Genomic DNA, 21,853 nt, shown 5'->3' with positions numbered 1-21,853 from the left:
ACTGATCGGACATGCACAAATAAAAACATGCATGTTTTGGATAAGGCTCCATTTTGGACCAAGGGCCTACGATTTCAGCTAGATGTCGGTTGTTGTTCTGTTTTGCTTTTGGAAATGCGTGTGTGTTTAGGCCCAAGCATATGCTATCGCATAACGTCATGGCTAGTGCCATGCTCTTTCAGCTTTTGGATGACCACACGGCCATAAGAGTGTGTGTGTGTGTGTGAGAGAGAATAGGACTCACCTCAGTGGAGGAGTGGACAGAAGGAGGAGTTGGGAAGGGGGGAACGGCCATCTGGTTGATAGCATCTTCGTTCCTATAGGGCAGAGAGAGAGAGAGAGCGAGAGAGAGAGAGAGAGAGAGAGAGGGTGCTATTCAATAGAACTGTATTAGCAGTAATCTATGGTGTGGAGAGTGTGAGGTGAAGACCGCTGCATTGGAAGGGATGCCAAGGTTAATGGGAGCATCTCCTCCTGTGTACCAGAGTGTGGTATTAACACGGACTGTGTGTGTGTGTGTGTGTGTGTGTGTGGTGTGCTTGGTCAGGACAGCAGAGAGAGACATCAGGTATAAAGCTGATCAAGGACATAATTTCCATTCATCTAGATCAATATCCCCCTGACCTTAGGGAAACATCTGAAGGAAGCTCAATGGGAAAGGAAGCTAGGGTCCTATTCTTTATTCATACAGAAGAGTTTCTTATTGGACGTTTGGTTAGTTCTTCCCTGTTTCAGTCCATTTCAGTTTTTCTTCCATTTTGTGCCTAGTGAATACGACTCCGGTACACACAGCTGGCCACAGGCCCAGTTCAAAATGGACAACTTGCACCATTGCACTTGTGGAATGATGACTAAAGCGCTAATCAGAGGAGTTCAAAATGTGTACGCATCCGCACTGCCGTTTTCTAGAAGGTTGGGACTGTTGGCTTTTATACTTTCTCAGAATCTCAGCGCGGCTCAAGCAATTCAAATTCAAATGAATAGAAGCCGCTTAGGCGGAGCCACATTGGTTGGGAATTTTGGGGAGGTGCACGGTTGGGGCAGTGGGTCCCCCCACGGACGGTGGTCTCAGAGCCGCGTAGATACAGTATGTCACAATGGACCGCCACCTCTGCAACTGTGGCCACCGAATTAGCATTTAGACATGTCGGCCTATATGCTTATACATATCCAATCCTTTAAGATTTACAGAAGTGCCTGGGGGGGGGGGGGTTTGAGGCTTGTGATTCTGGTAACATCTGCAGGGGACAAATGGAAGCTAGGATGGAGAAAGCCAGAGTAATGCTCGGTTTGGGATCGAGAGGGCCAACCAGGCTAGATATTTCATCATCTCTCACATCAGGCGATTTGGACTCAACGGCTGCGATAGCACCACCTGAGCCCAGCACAATCCCCGTACAACACGCATGCTCAACACTGCATGGTCAGAGTAGACTTTATGCTCACTCTTTCTCTGAAGAGAATAGTCTCCATTGAAAACAATGGCTTAACACAAATTGGTACAATAATCAGTTCGGGTAGACGTATTCAACCCATTATATTGTTAACGATTACCCTGTATCGGTTACCAATAGAGGAAGTTAATAATTAGTTGAGGAAGTTATATAATTAAGGTCAATGTGAAATTCAAGCCAGTCACTTCAGGGGGAAAAAAAGAAGAAAAAAAGGGGAATCGGCAACACAAATTCGTATCCCTCCACAGGCCAGCGTTCTCCAGTTCTGATACGGTTTCCTTTCCTCACCGCCTACATGGGACCTATTTTGCATATCGTTTGTCTATCCTTTTGTTCAAATCTCTTTCATTCCCTCTCCGTTTGTGCGGTAACGGAATCTCCCAGCGGCAGCTGAGGAAGCCAGTCATTCAATGTGTGTGCTCGGAGAGAGAAATAAATCCCACCGCTGCCGCCAGTTTGTGTGAATCCTACTGCTGTCACCAGTCCGCGCACTTTTCAAAGACAGCTGTTGAAATTGTGTGGAACAGCAAACCAGGGGAAGAAACAAAACAGTTTGGCGACGCGCTTGTTCACGCCTCCTCAGGGGACTACTGCGAGACAAGGACACGAAAATGATCAAAGCCGAAAGATATGACAGAGCACCCCAGGTGAGTGCCGGAGAGACACGGAGTGAGGGAGGAGAAGACGAGTCAACAATCACTCCCTATTGTACGCAAACGGCTCCGAGTGGATTCGACAACAAGCATTCGGGTTACTAATGGTCTGCCGATGGCAGAGGAGACACCTTCATAGATTCAAGAGGCATACGCAAAAAAAAAGCCCATGGGGTAATTGACATGAGCTGCTTGATTTATGAACTATTCTACGTAGTCTAACCATCTGTGTCTTAGTTTCTATTACCATAAATACACACAAACGGGGCGAGGTAAAGAGACAGCCAGTTCTAATTTGCTCCGTACCCCTTCACCATGGCCCTATGTCTGTAAGGCGGAAGCAATGTGGCGGACGATCAACCACTACACTGCAGAGCATTAAGAGCGTCAAAAAAATGGAAGGATTAGGGCCAATGGGAAGGGAGCGAAATAGGGCCGGCAGGTGCTATGGACTGTTGAGAGGTAAAAGTGGTTCACCATGTGCAGCAGAAGATGGTGAGCGCAGGCATTTCTTCCGGTGTCGTCCTATAGGACAGTTCCTTCTTTGCCGTGTGATACATTATGTCACTGGCGGCAGCGTCAAAGAGGTCAACTGTCAGTCTAATGGGTGGTTCAGTATGCTTAGGTTAGAGACCCACAGAGATAATGAAGAGGAAGAAGATGAGGATACTTTGGACCTTCTCTTGACCGCTCTGCCGTTCTAGAGTCCCTTTATTTTCTCTACCGTCCTTGTCCCCTCATCTCCTCTCTGGTAATCTCCCCTTCTATCTGGTTTCAGTCAAAACCGGTGGGGGTGCGCTCATAAATCTGTACCGGATGGTCAGACACAGCCAAGAAAAGCAGGAGCTTCTGGCTTCTCCAATCCACTAGGAGGGTCCTCAGCTAGCCCAGACCAGCAGTCAGTGATGATATCCAGCTATCTTTCCTGTTCAACCCTCAAGTGGTTATATGTGGTGGTTCCCCTGCTTCAGGTGTGCAGGTACCCTCCTCTCTCCCTCTTCCCACCCCCTTCTTTTCCCCGTCTTCGCCTCTCTATCCCGCTCCCTCTCTCTCGCGATACTCCAGTCTTCTCTTTGCCTCTCTCACACCATTTATCTACCTCCCTTTCCACTGTTATTCTCTACCCCCAGTAAGTGATCATTTTCCAATTACAGTTAATGTTTTTGTTCCCTTTTCCTCCAAGGGGATGGTAGGGACATTGGGAATTTATTTATCAATCAATCAATCAGCTTCTTGTGTTGCCTTATCCCCCCCGTTCTCCTACAACTAGAATAAGAAAATGTGGCCAATCCACAGTAAGCTGACAAAGTCGTAGGATGTGTTGTTTGAGCATTTGTGTGTGTGTGCGTAAACGAACACGCTCACTGGCGTCACAGCACTAACTCACTCCAATGCGAGGCTGGATAAGCGAACGGGCGCTGGGTGGGCTGACACTTTACCATTTGCGTTCCTAGTCGGACCTTTTTCTTCCCGTCTGCAGCCTGGCCGGCGCCAGCAGATGTTTCCATGGTGATATGGCTACGAGGCGCCCTATCCTTGACATCCCACTGCTCATTGCCAAACGAACTTGACTCAATATGGCATTTTCCGAGCCACCCCTCCCACCAACCTTTTTAAAGGAGTTTTTCACCAAACCCCTGAGCACGTACTGACCTATTCTGCTCCTACTGTGAATTGGCTGCAATCTAATCACAGCTACTGTGAAACCTGGATTTCCCCCTAGACAAACGGAGGAAAACAAAACACGGAATACTGGACTGCAGAGTGCACATGACCAGTGGAATAGAAGAAAGAGAATTTCTATCAAATCTGAAAACCAACATCTGATGGGGATGGAAAATTAATTGAGATGTGTCCGCTCTCATGTTTATGCCAAATCAACAGTGTTCAGGGACACAGAAGTCCTCCAAATGTCAACAGTATGACCAAGCGTTTCCTTCCTGTTCGCTCTACCTCGGTAACTTGAGCTCTTGCACTTGAGACCTGGGTGGGTCGGACAGCGACAACATGTCTGCATCCCAAATGGCACCCTATTCCCTATATAGTGCACTACTTTTGACCAGGGCACATAGGTTTCTGGTGGAAAGTAGTGCACTACATTTGTATTGGTATTTATTATTCATCGGGCTCTTAGTCAACTCCCTGACCAAGGCTCTTCACCCCCAATCGCTCAGTTTGGCTGTGCGGCAAGCTCTAGGAAGAGTCTTGGGGGTTCCAAACTTCTTCCGTTTATGGAGGCCACTGTGTCAAGTTGTAGAAACATCTCAAGGATGGTCAATGGAAACAGGATGCACCTGAGCTCAATTTCAAGTCTCATAGAAAAGGGTCTGAATACTTATGTAAATGAGGTCATTGTTTAAAAACAATTTAATACATTTGCAAACATTTCTAAAAACCTGTTTTAGTTTCATCAATATGCGGTATTGTGTGTAGATTGAGGAGGACATTTTTTATTTAATCCATTTTAGAATAAGGCTGTAACGTGACAAAATATTCAAAAAGTCAAGGGGTCTGAATACTTTCCGAATGTACTGTCAATCTGCTCTGAACCACTCCCGTCCACTTAGCAGCATGCCGCTGCCTTCGGTTTCCACGACTTGTGACCAGCACTGATCTAAACACTCTGATTGCTGTTCTCCGTCTACTCCACGACAGGATGGAGGGGGAGAAGTAGATGGAAGCGACTTCCTTGGCAGGCAAGTTCCAGGTAGCACGGGCCAATTGGATAGGGACAGATGACAAGGCAGGGAAACATCCATGAGCCCCGAGCAGAGTCCTACCATAGGAGTGGAGAATGAGAAAATCCCATTTGCATTTTCCCCATAAGTTTGCGCATAATTGAGATTAGTTTGCTAAGCATAACTGAGTAGGGCTCCCGAGTGGCGCAGCGGTCTAAGGCACTGCACCTTAGTGCTAACGCCGTCATTACAGACCCTGGTTCGATTCCAGGCTGTATCACAGCCGGCTGTGATTGGGAGTCCCATAGGGCGGCGCACAATTCGTCCAGCGTCGTCCGGGTTTGGCCGTCATTGTAATTAAGAATTTGTTCTTAACTGACTTGCCTGGTTAAATAAAGGTTACACAAATAGTCCTCCGCTAGCAAACAATTGCCGCATTGGAACTCTGGAGTGTCAACACATATGGAATAGGGTGTGATTTGAGACAAACTTTTCTGAGAGTAAAACCCTTTATTTGACTCTGCCATTGGTACGAGACGCATAACTTAACAGACATGGTTGAAAGCTGTGCCAATAACCACAAGCTCAGAATGACAGCACTGCCGTGTTCCATGAAGTATCATCATGGACGTGTCAATTCCGTGGAACACAAAAAGGACACCTTAAACACCGATTCCGTGCTTGCTATACATGACGTTTTAGTTGTCAGCCAACGAGGCTGCCTAGCAGACAGACACTTCAACAGAGAACCTCACGTCACCAATGCATAAATCAGCATGTTGTTATCTTTTCCGCAGCCTTTTCCCCGTCAGCAGCTCAGAAATAATGGATGTGCTGCTCGCTGATGCCATGTCTGTCGTTCACATTTTGACAGCCGTCATAATGGCCTGCTTATGCACTTCCCTTGGCCCGTATTCACAACGCGTCGCAGAGTGCGGATCACTTTAGCCTTTTAAAGCATATTGAATTAGATGACAGACAGAGAGGGACCAGCACTCCTACTCTGAGATGCTTTATGGATATGGGCCCTAGACGCCATCCTAGGTCTCCCTATCTCCCTTCGGTATGTTTTAATATGCGTGGAGAACACAGGTGATTGGGCTCAGGCCCACTGTGTTCAATTACAGGGACTTAAGGATGGCAAGAAGCGGCGCGTGGCATGGGGAGGAAATTAAGTGCTGCGTCGCCGTCGTGCTCTGTGTGCTCCTCGCTCCCCAGAGAGATGATTAGGCTACTAGACAGGCAGCAGTGAGAGGGGGTGGGGGGGATATGGAAGAGGTAAAGAGAGGGATGGAGAGAGAGTTTGCAAGAGCGATTAAGACAAGAGACAGAAGGTTTGAGAGCGGGGTGGTGAGAGGGAGGAAGAAAGACAGAGGTAGAGTGAGGGGTAGAGCGGGAGAAGTAGAGTGAGGTAGAGCGAGCGGGAGAAGTAGAGTGAGGTAGAGCGAGCGGGAGAAGTAGAGTGAGGTAGAGCGAGCGGGAGAAGTAGAGTGAGGGGTAGAGTGGGAGAAGTAGAGTGAGGTAGAGCGAGCGGGAGAAGTAGAGTGAGGGGTAGAGCGGGAAAAGTAGAGTGAGGTAGAGCGAGCGGGAGAAGTAGAGTGAGGGGTAGATCGGTAGAAGTAGAGTGAGGTAGAGCGAGCGGGAGAAGTAGAGTGAGGGGTAGAGCGGGAGAAGTAGAGTGAGGGGTAGAGCGGGAGAAGTAGAGTGAGGTCGAGCGAGCGGGAGAAGTAGAGTGAGGTAGAGCGAGCGGGAGAAGTAGAGTGAGGGGTAGAGCGGGAAAAGTAGAGTGAGGTAGAGCGAGCGGGAGAAGTAGAGTGAGGGGTAGATCGGGAGAAGTAGAGTGAGGGGTAGAGCGGGAGAAGTAGAGTGAGGTCGAGCGAGCGGGAGAAGTAGAGTGAGGTCGAGCGAGCGGCAGGGTGCGAGGTCGGGCGAGCGGCAGGGTGCGAGGTCGGGCGAGCGGCAGGGTGCGAGGTCGGCGAGCGGCAGGGTGCGAGGTCGGGCGAGCGGCAGGGTGCGAGGTCGGGCGAGCGGCAGGGTGCGAGGTCGGGCGAGCGGCAGGGTGCGAGGTCGGGCGAGCGGCAGGGTGCGAGGGTCGGCGAGCGGCAGGTGCGAAGTCGGGCGAGCGGCAGGGTGCGAGGTCGGGCGAGCGGCAGGGTGCGAGGTCGGGCGAGCGGCAGGGTGCGAGGTCGGGCGAGCGGCAGGGTGCGAGGTCGGGGCGAGCGGCAGGGTGCGAGGTCGGGCGAGCGGCAGGGTGCGAGGTCGAGCGAGCGGCAGGGTGCGAGGTCGAGCGGAAGAGTGCGAGGTAGAGCGGCAGAGTGCGAGGTCGGGCGAGCGGCAGGGTGCGAGGTCGGAGCGAGCGGCAGGGTGCGAGGTCGAGCGGCAGAGTGCGAGGTTAGAGCGGCAGAGTGCGAGGTCGAGCGGCAGAGTGCGAGGTAGAGCGGCAGAGTGCGAGGTAGAGCGGCAGAGTGCGAGGTAGAGCGGCAGAGTGCGAGGTAGAGCGGCAGAGTGCGAGGTAGAGCGGCAGAGTGCGAGGTAGAGCGGCAGAGTGCGAGGTAGAGCGGCAGAGTGCGAGGTAGAGCGGCAGAGTGCGAGGTAGAGCGGCAGAGTGCGAGGTAGAGCGGCAGAGTGCGAGGCAGAGTGCGAGGTAGAGCGGCAGAGTGCGAGGCAGAGTGCGAGGTAGAGTGGGAGCGGCAGAGTGTGAGGTAGAGGTAGAGTGTGAGGTAAAGCGGGAGAGAGGTAGCGGTAGAGTGGCAGAGAAGGAGAGAGGGAGAGGTAGAGCAAGAAATAATGAGTAATAAGATGGAACCAAGCGAGTGCAGTCAGTTCTGCGTCTCAAATGGCACCCTATTCCCTATATTGAGCCCTGTGGACCCTGGTCAAAAGTAGTGCACTATATAGAAAATAGGGTGTGATTTAGGATGTGGAAGGTCAGCGGGTGGCTTCATAGCTGGTGTTTGAGTGGACGGATATTGAAGCCCAGTTAATGAGACTCCACTTCTCCCTCTCTCCTTTCCTCATTCTCTCTGCCTCCCTCATCCTCTCCCTCCCACATGATCCGATAAGACGCAAATCCCCAAAATTACAGAGGTCGTCGTCGTGCGTGGGGTTCATTTGCCTTCCTTGGGTAATAGTGGCCATAGACGACGGGGAGCGATGGTGCCACCAGCCTAATGGTCTTGTCAGAGCGTAACATATGCATTCTGTCAACGTTGGCTGAGGGAGAAAATAGCCTTCAAATGTTACAATGGTTCTAAGAACGTCCCCCTGAAGGGTACAATATCTTATTTCTATAGAGCGGAGGGGTATTTGGCACGACTGTGGAGGAGGAAGGAGGTACAACTGTCCTCGAGTACTGTTCGCCCCCGAAATCGACAGCTTGTACACTGAGAACGGATCGTACCAAAATAGCATCACTTTGCTCACTCAAAGGGAGCATAAACAGCGGTTGTGGAATAAAATGTAGGCTCTCTCTCCCTCCCTCCTTCAGTTAATTAAAATGATGACTCAACATACAGGTACCTCAGATTTGTAAGCAGAAACAATTAGGATGCAATTTTTTACCTCAGCTAACGGCCTCAAAACGGTCGCATTTCGATCCCCCTTGTAACCCTTGCCGCTGCAGTAAACGTTATCGTCAATAGAATTACACATTTATTTCAAGAGAAAGCAATTTCTTTGATTTTGGTCCATGCCTCCATTTAGAGAGCAATGTCCATATAAAACATCACGTGGGTCAGTACTTTTGTGCTGTAGAACGGCACGTCGGAATGACTTCCAAATGTTCTCCAGCTGCGTCACAAGGCGTCTCGTTAAGGTGGTCAAGAGGAACTCCTTCATCCCTGTCGCAAGAAGAAGCCTGTGCTGGAATGCTTGTGGGAGTTAAACGGTGAAGAAATGCGGAACTATGGCTGCTTTAGTTGAATGGAGTGGTGAGGCTTAACCTGTTACGGCAAGCCAAAAACTACATGGACAATGTAGTACAATAACTACAGTGCATTTGAACAGTATTCAGACCCCTTGACTTTTTCCACATTTGGGTTTTCCTCAATCTACACACAATACCCCATAATGACAAAGCAAAAACTGACATTTTTGCAAATGTATTAAAAATAAAACAGCTATTTTCAGGTCGAACATTCAGAGGATGTTCGATCGGGTTCAAGTCTGGGCCACTCAAGGATATTGAGACTTGTCCCGAAGCCTGTCAGAGTGACCATCGGGTTCTTGGTCACCTCCCTAACCAAGGCCCGTATCCCCCGATTGCTCAGTTTGGCCAGCTCTTGGTGGTTCCAAACTTCTTCCATTTAAGAATGGAGGCCACTGTGTTATTGGGGACCTTCAGTGCTGCAGAAATGCTTTGTTACCCTACCCCAGATCTGTGCCTCGACACAATCTCACCTTGGAACTCTATAGACAATTCCTTCAACTCCGTGGCTTGGGTTTTGCTCTGACATGCACCGTCAACTGAGGGACCTTATATAGACAGGCGTGTGCCTTTCCAAATCATGTCCAATCAATTGAATTTACCACAGGTGGACTCCAAGTTGTAGAAACATCAAGGACACTTAATGGAAACAGGATGCACCTGAGCTCAATTTCGAGTCTCATAGCAAAGGGTCTAAATAAGGTATATAATAAATAAATAAATAAATAATTCTGTTTTTTACTTTCAATACACCTGTTTTTCCCTTTGTCATTATGGGGTATTGTGTGCAGATTGCTGAGGGAAAATTTGATTGACTCCATTTTAGAATAAGGCTGTAACTTAACAAAACATGTGGGAAAAGTCAAAGGGGTCTGAATACTTTCCCCCGAAGGCCCTGTATATGGAGACTGTATAGTGGCAAAAATGTTGCCAGCATGTTATGTAGCTTACCAAGTGGATTATTTTCCTCTTGACTCGCAGTCACGTATTAGCCAAGGTCTACTCCCGATCAAATGCCTGTGACTAGTCTTAATCAATCAATGCGATTTTGTTTCACTGAACCTCCGTCTGTATATTTGGTTAATTCTCTGGCAGGGCAAATAAGAGGAAGTGGTACAGCTCATCTATTTGTTTGCAAATCCATCACTGATCAGAAACATTTAGCGTGCAATAGGTTAATGTAGCCTTAGATCAAGTGTAGGCCATTGTTTTTGCTTGATCACGTAAAGCCCATCGGAGGTCGTGACATATGCATTCTGTCAACGTTGGCTGAGGGAGAAAATAGCCTGATTTTACAAAATAGGATTGCTGTTATTTTGTATGGGTATCATGATGAAGATACTCTCACAATGTATGACCCTAACGCCTGCTCCCTAACAAAGTGGAGTGAGGGTAGGAAAGACATGAAATGTGGATTTAAAAAGCAAGGGCTCGCCTTGGGCTGTTTCAAAATGGAACCTTTTTTTTATATGACAGCCATTCCATTTTATTCGGTTATATTTCATTATATTCTTAGCCTACTATAAAAAATATATTTGTGTCGACTGTGCTCAGCGTAGTTTAAGTGTGTCTTGTCTGATTTAATGAACAAAATAACTATTGGTTTTAAGTGGCCCCCTCCTTTTGAATAGGCGTTAACGCCCTTGGTCCCAGGGTCGGCTGACTAGCCTTACCTGATGAGGATAATCTTGACCTTGGACGAGGCACTCTTAATGATGGCTGAGGCGTTCAGGTGGCTGCGGCCATACAGGACCTGGTTGTTGATCTGATGGGGAGGAAGAGAAGGAGAGAGTTGAACTACAATCTGTGTCATATTCGTTATGGCACTACATAACAAAACAGTTTCCAACAGAGGAAAAAAAACAGATTTCTTATTGGATAAGTTCAGGTTGGTCCCCTCACTGTTTCAGTCCGTTTTCTTCCCTTGATGCATAATGAACACAACCCAGGTCTTTATCATAAACAGGAAGAAGGGATGGATTTAATGTATTTCTCTCTCTGCAACATAAGACTCAAACATGCATGAACACATACAGGCATATACAAATAAACCCTGTAAGCAAACACACACGTGTGCAGCAAACACACACCACACACAGTGACCTTCTAGATGGCAACAATGAAGGCATGATGCATCCGCCCAAGTGTGACAACAGTGTTTAGTGGCAGCAGCCGCAAGCACATGATTACTGATGTGGGCACACACCCACACCCACATTCACTTACACAGCTCCCCCCCTCACCCCTAATTGAGACAGGTTTTACTGAAAGGTCATTGAGCTCGCCTGCTAGCACCCTACAATCCACACCAGTCTGCTACTCAAATGAGCACATTCAGTCGTATCCGCTACTTCCAAATGTTAAATCAATAGGCAATTCAGCACTCTGCAGATACGAATGGGCCAGCACCCAGCCCCAACACCGTGCTCTGGTGGAATAGCACAAATCCTGACTGGGGCTTAGATGGGCTCAGAGACACGGTTTGTGAGGGTTTTAGTGTGGGGTGTCAGTGTTCATCAGTGAGGGAGGGAGTGTGTATGTTTGCGTGTGAGCATGTGGATCAGCCTGTGACTAACAGTGTACGTGCATGTGTGTGTCTGCATTTATGACTGTGTGTGTGTGTGTGTGTGTGTGTGTGTGTTTCTCTGTGATTACAGTACAGTGCCTTTGGAAGGTATTCAGACCCCTCAACTTTTTCCACATTTTGTTACGTTACAGCCTTATTCTAAAATGGATTAAATCATTGTTTTTCTTCATCAATCTAAACACAATACCCCATAATGACAAAGCAAAAACTGGTTATAAATTGTTGCTAATTTATTCAAATAAAAAAAACTGAAATCTCACATTTACATAAGTATTCAGACCCTTTACTCAGTACTTTCTTGATGACGCTACAAGCTTGGCACACCTGCATTTGGGGAGTTTCTCCCATTCCTCTCTGCAGATCCTCTCAACCTCTGTCAGGTTGGATGCGGAGTGTCACTGCACATCTATTTTCAGGTCTCTCCAGAGATGTTTGATTGGGTTCAAGTCCGAGCTCTGGCTGGGCCACTCAAGGACATTCAGAGACTTGTCCCGAAGCCACTCCTGCGTCATCTTGGCTGTGTGCTTAGGGTCGTTGTCCTGTTGGAAGGTGAACCTTCACCCCAGTCTGTGGCCAAAGAGTTCAATCTTGCTTTCATCAGATCAGAAAATCTTGTTTCTCATGGTCAGAGTCCTTTAGGTGCCTTTTGTCAAACTCCAAGTGGGCTGTCATGTGCCTTTTACTGAGGAGTGGCTTCCGTCTGGGCACTCTACCATAAAGGCCTGATTGGTGGAGTGCTGTAGAGATAGTTGTCCTTTTGGAATGTTCTCCCATCTCCACAAAGGAACTCCCGAGCTCTGTCAATGACCATCACCTCCCTGACCAAGGCCATTCTCCCCCGATTGCTCAGTTTGGCTGGGCGACCAGCTCTAGGATGAGTCTCGGAGGTTCCAAACTTCTTCAATTTAAGAATGGAGGTCACTGTGTTCTTGGGGACCTTCAATGCTGCAGAAATGTTTTGGTACCCTTCTCCAGATCTGTTCTACTGACAATTCCTTCGACCTCATGGCTTGGCTTTTGCTCTGACATGCACCTATATAAACAGGTGTGTTCCTTTCCAAAGCATGTTCAATCATTTGAATTTATCACAGGTGGACTCCAATCAAGTAGAAACATCAAGGATGATCAATGGAAACAGGATGCACCTGAGTCTCATCGCCAAAGGGTCTGAACACTTATGTAAATAAGGTATTTCTGTATGTAATCTTTACACTGAATACATTCTAAAAACCTGTTTTCACTTTGTCATTATGGGGTATTGTGTGTAGATTGCTGACGATATGTTTTTATTTAATCCATTTTAGAATAAATCTTAATGTCACAATGTGGAAAAAGTCAAGGGGTCTGAATACTTTCCCAAGGCACTGCATGTGTGTGTGCATCTCAGTGTGTGCGCGCGTGTGTGTGTGTGTGTGTGTGTGTGTGCGCACGCATCAGCTTGTGTGTTGCAGTGGGTCGGGTCTCCCTCCCTCCGCTGTCGCTGCTTGTGGCAGTCCACATACATTTTTCATGGTGGCAGTGACATTGTTGTAATGAGCAGCGCCAGCACAACAGAGAGGGCGGGAGGAATGGAGAGAAAGAAAGAAAAAACCCAGAGGGTTGATGGAGGGAGGAGAACGTGATATGATGGAATGAGAAAAAAGAAAGAAAGGAAGAGGTCATAACAGACTCGGGTCAGCTGACAACACGTCAGTTCCAATTCAGGCTCTTCCACGTTAGTGTCAATGTTTGTGGAAGATCATCTCAGACAAGCGTTTTGAAAAACCGGCAAAACACTTCAGCTCCAGACCGACACATTTATAATTCACTGCATTCATGAGACACTTACTCTGCCAGTCCCAGAGCTCAATCCCAGCAACGACTCTAATCAAACCAGAAGAACTAAATCAACCAGAAGAATTAATCGCATCTATTTTGCATGACTAATCCCCGCTTAGATTCATTAGTAGTAGGCCCACACTCAAAAAGGAGAAGTTATTTTCATTCATTGAGGCAGCAAGAGCAAATGCTTTTCCGGGAATCTTCCCAGAAAGACAGAAAGGAAGAGAGACGGAAGAGCGAGAAAAGAAACTAAAAAGTGGAGAAACAGAGTATAAGAAAGTATAGGAGGCACACCATTTTTTGCGTTTCTCTGAGGCAGACACACACACACGCCGTTGTGATGGATTCTGTGGCATGAGAGGAGCACTGGCCTCGCCGTCAACAGTGACAGTGATTGAGCCGTTTCATTTTCTCCCTCAAGGACTTAACAGGATAAGACTATTACAGGGAGGGAGGGAGCGAGAGCGAGAGCGCGAGCGAGAGAGCGAGAGAGAAAGGGCTGTGACGATCACAAATGAAAGAATGCATGGGCAGGGGACGGGAGAGAGAGAGAAAAAGAGGAAAGGAAGAGGGAAGGAAGAGAGGGGAAAGGACAAGGGCAGACTTTCCAACATGGCCTCTTATACTACCATGTCCACCTAATCAACCCCTGTGATTGGCTCATGTGTGCGTGTGACTGTCTTTTCGCACACGTGTGTGAGAGAATATGCTTGTGCGAGTTCGCACAGGTGTGTGTGTGTGGCCCCCTCACCTCCAGCAGCTCGTCCCCAACACGGATGTTTCCGTTTTTGGCAGCGGGGCCCCCGGGGCTGATGCCCACCACAAAGATACTGAGGCAGGAGCGGTCGCGGTTCCCCGCCAGGCTCAGGCCCAGACCGTGGCGCTCTTTGTCCAGCTCCACACACAGCAGCTCCCCGCACAGCTCCCCGTAGCGCAGCCTGATCCGCTCTGAGGGAGAGAGACAGGTGGTTATTTCTAATACTGTGTTTCAGTGTTGGAGGGGAAAGATTACACTGGCAAACCATTTATCTGGTCTTACACTAGAAAAGGTCTAAAAGGAAACCCTCCTGACTGAATTCTTGACACACATCCGTAGGCGGCGCGCGCACGCACGCACACACACGCACACACACACACACGTTTCTTCTTTCGCTTTACTGTGATGACTATTTGACCTGTCCAGTCGGTGGAATACCCTGGCCTGTTCCATTATACACGAGGGCAATTATTATAATTACCATATCTCCCAACTTTCCTAAAATACACAGAGGAACATTCATCTGCTCTCAAACTCAAGTCTGAGCTTTGCTTTCCAGTTTTATAATGCTAGCTAGTTTCTATCGCCGGGGGCGAAAAGTAATTGCATGCAATGCAATAATCCCTCGTGCAGCAGTATTCATTTATTTCGCCCACTGCATGTGCTTTTTTTTGTCCAAATCAATCAATTTTGGGGTACCCCAGGGCTGTGTCCGAGTCCCGCTGTAGAGCTGATAGATCTACACTGGTAAATAAAAGAGAGCCGCACACTCTAGGAGCTCAGATGCAAAAACTTAATTACCAACGTTTCGACAGCCAAGCTGTCTTCATCAGGGTATAATCACAAACACTGCGGGATGACTCGTTTATATAGTGTCAAAAGACACAGGTGTCTGTAATCATGGCCAAGAGTGGCCTAATATCATTGGTTAATAATCAAATATCAAAATGTCATACAAAGAACAGCATACAAACAACAAATGGATAGCATACGATCATAGATTAATTTGACTACACAAGCTTACAAACAATTACAATGGCAAAGTCATAATAATCACAAGAATGGCTTCAGATCAAAGTCTGCGTTGAGACCGAAGGGCGCAAGGGTCTTTAAATTAAAGATCCAGGCAGCCTCTCGTTTTAACAATAAATTATCAAGGTCACCACCTCTCCTAGGGAGGGTGACATGTTCGATGCAGATATAACGTAGGGGCGATATCGAGTGGCCTGCCTCCAAGTAGTGGGCCGCAACTGGATAAGTAAAGTTTTTACACCTGATGGTGCTACGATGCTCTGAGATATGTACTTTAAATTCGCACTTTGTTTTACCTACATCATTTTTACCACAAGGACAAGTTATAAGATAAATAACTGCCTTAGTGGAGCACGTAATAACACCTTTGATTGGGATCGATTTCCCTGTTTGTGGGTGTTTGAAGGATCTACATTTATAAGTGCCATTGCATTGAGCACAGCCATTACATTTGTAATAACCATACAGTAGAGGCGCAAATAGACGTTGTTCAGGAATATCTTGGGGTGGTAAATTAGAGTTTACCAATTGGTCTCTGAGATTTACGACCTGAGAATACGACCAAGGGAAGTTCCGAAAACACATTACCGAGACTGTCATCGGATTTTAGGATGTGCTAATGTTTGTGAACAATTCTCTTAATTTGTTCAGAGCACTTTGAATAGCGGGTAGTTCGAACGCAAGAATGCGAATTTTCTCAATGGCAATATTAATCTGATCATTCTTGTAGCCCCTCTCTTTGAACTTTCTTTGTGTCTCAGCCATATTTCTGTCGAAATCTGATAGTTTTTTGCAAATTCTTTTGATTCGACAGAAAGCTCCTAGAATGTGCGGCTCTCTTTTATTTTCAAGTTTTCTACTCCGCTAGCCAGCACCTCGTCTTAATAGGTGTGTGTTTCTTTTTCTTCTAGATCTACACTGGTGCCAGGTTAGATAGGCTGTTATTTACTGTAATCCTCTGGCGTGGGTAAAGGGATGGCCGGGCAGGCCACAGGCCTGTGTGTTCTCTCATCTCTATTTCCTTTCTTCTTTTTCAACCCCCTCGGTCAACGGCTAAGGCAGGGGAGAGCCGAGGTCCTGACTTAAAATTCTTAAGTGGGTGTGTGTGTGTGTACGTGTCATGGAAACTAATCACGTCTGTTGACTTTTGATGATGATGCGGTGTGTCCCGTTGAAGATACTGAATGCCCATCTCACGTGATAGGATTAGATTTCCCTCAAAGGCAGGTGCCTATCAAAATGACATTGAAATCTTCTGCTTTCTGATCAAACAGCCCTGCGCATGTACGCTGGGCGTGTGTGTGTGTGTGTGGAAAGAGGGCAGAGAACACCTTCAAAGGAAACTTGGTCCTGCTGCAACACCTGTAAAGGGACAATCAGCAGTTGCTACATTCCTTTTTGGACTAAATTAATGCTATGTATCCAGTGATACTTGAAGAATATAACTTCATAAATGCTTCATGAGCTTAGTTTAACTGTCGCACTTCATGAGAACCAAAATATACGCTTGTTTTACTCCGTTCGAAAACGAAGAAAACGTCAACAAAACACCACATACAGTTGAAGTCGGACGTTTACATACACCTTTGCCAAATACATTTACTCAGTTTTTCACAATTCCTGACATTTAAACCTAGTAAGAAATCCCTGTCTTTGGTCAGTTAGGATCACCACTTTATTTTAAGAATGTGAAATGTCAGAATAATAGTAGAGAGAATGTTTTATTTCAGCTTTTATTTCTTTCATCACATTCCCAGTGGGTCAGAAGTTTACATACACTCAATTAGTATTTGGTAGCATTGTCTTTAAATTGTTTAACCTGGGTCAAATGTTTTGGGTAGCCTTCCACAAGCTTCCCACAATAAGTTGGGTGAATTTTGGCCCATTCCTCCTGACAGAGCTGGAGTCAGGTTTGTAGGCCTCCTTGCTCTCACACACTTTTTCCGGTTCTGCCCACATGAAAACACTGTTAAAACTATAACTTTGATATCATGGATGGTAAGTCCTTGCATCCATATCTCCGTCTGAATTTTTTAAGTGGTAACATTTCTCTCAGCATTTCACCGTACCGGTGGCCGCTTTGTTATCGTTTCCACTTCTGATAACCCCTTTAAAATCGAACCCACCGCAGAGAGGTGGTTACTTCTCATGCGCAGCATTTCATTCAATTTCAAACGTTTCGAGAGGCATTTGTCAACTAAAAAGCACACGCCAAGCATCTACTCTCTCACACATACACTAGTAAAAGACTTGTAACTGCAATCGCCGTAACTGATTACTTGATACACACAAACCTGTGCATCGAAGTTGTGTGTGTGTGTGTGTGTGTGTGTGTGTGTGTGTGTGTGTGTGTGTGTGTGTGTGTGCACGCATGAGAGTAGGGAAGAGAGAACATTTTCAAAAAAAGGGAATTTGGTCCTGCTGCAACACCATGAAAAAGCCACCCACTCCAGAGTTAACTTGATAGCACACAGATTCCTCCGTCCAACTCATTTATCCCCATCACCCATTCAGCAAACAGGTTCACACGGGTCGTTATTTGGCCGAGACAAATGGGATGGATGCTTTCCAAACCACAACGCAACGCTATTTCGGCCTCCCGACAATAACAAGCCGACATTATTCCAACATTTTAATGGATGGCTGGGATTCATGACCCTGCTCGCAAAACTCTTCACCTTTCATAATGCCGTCAGGCCCCATGACATGATGCACGCTTAAATATCCCCCTTTTCCTCTCCTCCCTTTCTATTTTCCTTTCTGTCCAGCATTGTTTTTCACTCCTGTTTTGATTAAAAACCACAGTAAACATGAAGGGGGCAAGAGAGAGAGAGAGAAAAAAAAGAGAGGAGGGTGACAGAACAAGGAGGGATGGTGTCTGTGACCTTTGAGGCGACCCTCAGTGTTTTTATTTTCCATTTCTTTTTCTTTTTTACTGCGGAGAGAGATGGAAACAGAGGGAAAGAGGGAAGGAGTAAGGAGAGAGGGGGATGAGAGAGGGAAGGAGGGAGAGAGCAAGAGATACAGGGAGGCAGAGAGATTTACATTCCAGTCACGCCGTGAGAAGAGTAATTAAAAGCCCAAAGAGGTCCATAAATTCCAACCGATAAAAATGAGGGGGAGAGAATCACCCCATGAGCGTCAGGGGGGACAACCCACCGTACGACATGGATGGGTTGAATTTGAGCGTAGGAGTGGAAAAGAGAGAGGGAAGGAGTGAAAAGAATAAGAGACCTTTGCGATAGTAACTGTGGATAGGTTGAGAAATGGAGGAAAGTAGGAAGCGAAAGAGAAGGGAGAGGAAAAGAGCGGGAGGGTGGATGGGTTGAGGAGGAGAAAGGGGAAAGAGAAAGGAAGAGGTGGAAGAAATTGGATGGGTTGAGAAAGGGAAGACGAGACTTTTCTCTGCCTCACTTCAGTCCTAAGAGAGGTAAGCAAGATAGCGATGTGGACAGAGAGAAAACGAGGAATGTGAAAATGGTGGTGCAGGGTTCTGGTCCGAAAACCGCAACCTCAGAAACGTTGCTAGAACGTTTTATTAGTGGTTTTAGTGACAACGTTTGGACTGTGGAAAATACAATCCATAACTTTATCCAACAGACACACGGATCCAGTGGATTTTGGAGGGACAGTGAGTATAGTAGAATACACAAGGTGCAATTGCAACAGTTTTTCCTCGAGTTATGTCAGTCACTGAGAGTCATTGAATTAGCCCATGTCACTTAACATTTTTTAGATTGGTCTAGCCTGATATAGTCTATCCAGCTATCTAAACTTGAGGTAATCATGCGTATTACAGAGGGCCTCCCCCCCTTGATTTTGTTAAGTCACTCAGATATATTAAAAAACTGCACATTCTTCTCTCCGCCCCATGGCAAAATGTGTAGAATTGCATGAAATGAGTTAGAAAATTGTCTAATCTTCTCACCGGCCATGGTAAATGTCTAGAATTGCAGCAAACTTTAAAATGACAACATTTCTCTACATCCAACAAAATGCCTTAGGGCCCCCAAAAGGCTAGGGCGAAAGAGCGAGAGAGTGAGTGTGTGTGTGTAGATGACAGGGAAAAGGGGAATTGAGTGGCATGACCGTATTTGATTGAATAGGCCCTTAGTGAGGCTGCTGGCGAAGAGGACCTGGGAATGATCCGGTGGAGAGAAGTAGTGGAAAAGGAGGAGAGGAAAAAGGAGTGTGACAGAAGCTAGTCCCCGTTAGTTCAACACTTAGCTGTGGCATAGTAGCTGTGTTTAAGACTTCAGTCGGAGAGCGACTACCACTACCATCGTAGGGCTGCTTTCCACTTTGCTTCTTAAAATAAATTCACAAGTGCTCTACGATCACACTATTAGTTTGTGTGTCTTACTGTCTGCAAAAAGATAGGATTTTCCTTTTCTCAGCAAGTTGTGGGTAAAATAAATTGCGTTAGCCGCTAATGCTAATCGCGTGTTGGCTAGCTTCATCACAAACCACAAAATGTTAAAGGGGCAGTGCAGTCAAAAACGTGATTTTTCATAAAGAATATACAGTACCAGTCAAACGCTTGGAGACACCTACTCATTCCAGAGTTTGTTTATTTGTACTATTTTCTACATTGTAGAATAATAGTGAAGACATCAAAACTATGAAATAACACATGGAATCATGTAGTAACCAAAAAGGTGTTAAACAAATCAAAACATATGAGATTCTTCAAAGTAGCCACCCTTTGCCTTGATGACAGCTTTGCGCACTCTTCACATTCTCTCAACCAGCTTCATGAGGCAGTCACCTGGAATACATTTCAATTATCAGGTATGTCTTGTTAAAAGTTCATTTGTGGAATTTCTTTCCTTCTTAATGCGTTGGAGCCAATCAGTTGTCTTGTGACAAGGTAGGGGTGGTATACAGAAGATAACCCAATTTGGTAAAAGACCGGGTCCATGATTATAGCAAGAACAGCTCAAATAAGCAAAGAGAAACGACAGTCCATCATTACTTTATGACATGAAGGTCAGTCAATTTGGAAAGTTTCTTCAAGTGAAGTTGCAAAAAACCGTCATGCGCTATGATGAAACTGGCTCTCATGAGGACCGCCACAGGAAACAAAGACCCAGAGTTACCTCTGCTGCAGAGGATAAGTTCATTAGTTACCAGCATCAGATTACAGCCCAAATAAATGCTTCACAGAGTTCAAGTAACAGACATCTCACGCAGAGTAGGTGAACAGATGATCTATGCATGTGTGCTTCCCACCGTGAAGCAGGGAGGTGGTGGTGTAATGGTGCTTTGTATGTGACACTGTCTGTGATTTATTTAGAATTCAAGGCACACTTAGCCAGCATGGCTACTACAGCATTCTGCAGTGATACTCAATCCCATTTGGTTTGCGCTTAGTTTCAACAGGACAAATGTCCCAAAACACACCTCCAGGTTGTGTAAGGGCTATTTGACCAAGAGGGAGAGTGATGGAGTGCTGCATTAGATGACCTGGCCTCCACAATCACCCAACCCCAACCCAATCGAGATGGTTTGGAATGAGTTGGACCCCAGAGTCAGGAAAAAGCAGCCAACAGACCCCAATGGTCTCTGTGACCCAGCAGGAAGCCCTCCCTTTACCTACCTCACCTGCAGCAGACAGAGTCAAGGACATGTCAATTTCAATAAGAACACCTGCTATGCAACGTTTCCACAACACCCTCTCTCTAGTCGAAGCAGAGGTCATAGAACTCAGAGAGAACAAGCTTCAAGAGGAGGACACTGTCCAGAAACTAAAAGAAGGGTTCATGGAGGAGAGCAGAGCATCTATTGCTAAATTAGAAAGCAGAATGGACAAGCTGAGTCAGACAAATGATGACCTCAGAGACCATCTGAGCACAACAAGAAAGGAGCTAGAACAAAAAGAGAGGTACATTGACACCCTCAACTGGCAGCGAGTCATTGTGTCCTCGGCATCTAGAGAACATGTCCACCAGCTTGGCATAACACAAGCAGAACCTGAGACCAGCATGGCCTCCACCACACAGCCTGATGACACTGCATCAGCCTACCAGTCTGCTCCAGCCCAGGTCAACCTACCAGCCTCTCAGTCTGCTCCAGCCCAGGTCAACCTACCAGCCTCTCAGTCTGCTCCAGCCCATGTCAACCTACCAGCCTCCCAGTCTGCTCCAGCCCAGGTCAACCTACCAGCCTCCCAGTCTGCTCCAGCCCAGGTCAGAATACCAGCCTCCCAGTCTGCTCCAGCCCAGGTCAGAATACCAGCCTCCCAGTCTGCTCCAGCCCAGGTCAGAATACCAGCCTCCCAGTCTGCTCCAGCCCAGGTCAGAATACCAGCCTCCCAGTCTGCTCCACCCAGACAATCACCCACAAATGCAATCCTAATTTATTCAAATGGGAAGTTCTTAGTCCAGGAAAGATTATTCCCTAGACACCAGGTGTATAAGTTCTGGTGTCCTACAACTGAGAGTGCAATGCAGCTACTCAGTCAGACCAGGATTGACACCCCTGACAACATCATCATCCACACTGGCACAAACAACCTTCATGCCAAAGGTGAAAATGTATCTGGGGAAGTGAGAAGAGTGGCAGAACGGGCACAGGCTATGTTCCCAAAATCCAATATAGTTGTGTCCACCCTCCTACCAAGAAAATACTTCCCAGGAAAGTTGATCGACAAAATAAATCAACAGATCACTGTGGACTGTGCCTCACTGCTCAACGTCAGAAGGGCTCACCACCCCACTCTGACATGTCAACACCTACATGATAATGTACACCTTGATCAGGACAGTATCAGCACCTTTGCCAAGGACCTAAAAGATGCAACACTTGGCAGGGACCCACACACCCAACACCCCAGCAACAGAGGTCCCCCGCCCCACCTTCTGAAACAACAGTACCTCCACCATCCCCAGGAGAAAAGAGCCAGACACGGCTTATTACAGCACAGCTCTACTAGACCAGACCCACC

The 21,853-nt window shown here is 46.8% G+C and overlaps 1 protein-coding gene across 7 annotated transcripts in view; it reads right to left on the bottom strand.

Moving 5' to 3' along the window:
* Window positions 1–21,853, bottom strand: part of patj (PATJ crumbs cell polarity complex component) — a 184,424-nt gene that overhangs the window by 28,621 nt on the left and 133,950 nt on the right. For all 7 annotated transcript variants that reach the window (XM_020498563.2, XM_020498568.2, XM_020498565.2 and 4 more), the window contains 3 exons: window positions 13,870–14,066; window positions 10,384–10,475; window positions 245–317 (listed from right to left, as the gene is read on the bottom strand). In XM_020498563.2, coding sequence (XP_020354152.2) covers window positions 245–317; window positions 10,384–10,475; window positions 13,870–14,066 — 362 coding nt within the window. The remainder of the gene's footprint in view (window positions 1–244; window positions 318–10,383; window positions 10,476–13,869; window positions 14,067–21,853) is intronic.

Source organism: Oncorhynchus kisutch, linkage group LG13 (genome assembly GCF_002021735.2).
Source record: "Oncorhynchus kisutch isolate 150728-3 linkage group LG13, Okis_V2, whole genome shotgun sequence".
Taxonomy (NCBI): Eukaryota; Metazoa; Chordata; class Actinopteri; order Salmoniformes; family Salmonidae; genus Oncorhynchus; species Oncorhynchus kisutch.
Note: the sequence above shows the minus strand (reverse complement) of the source record. Positions and strands in the feature narration are given on the sequence as shown.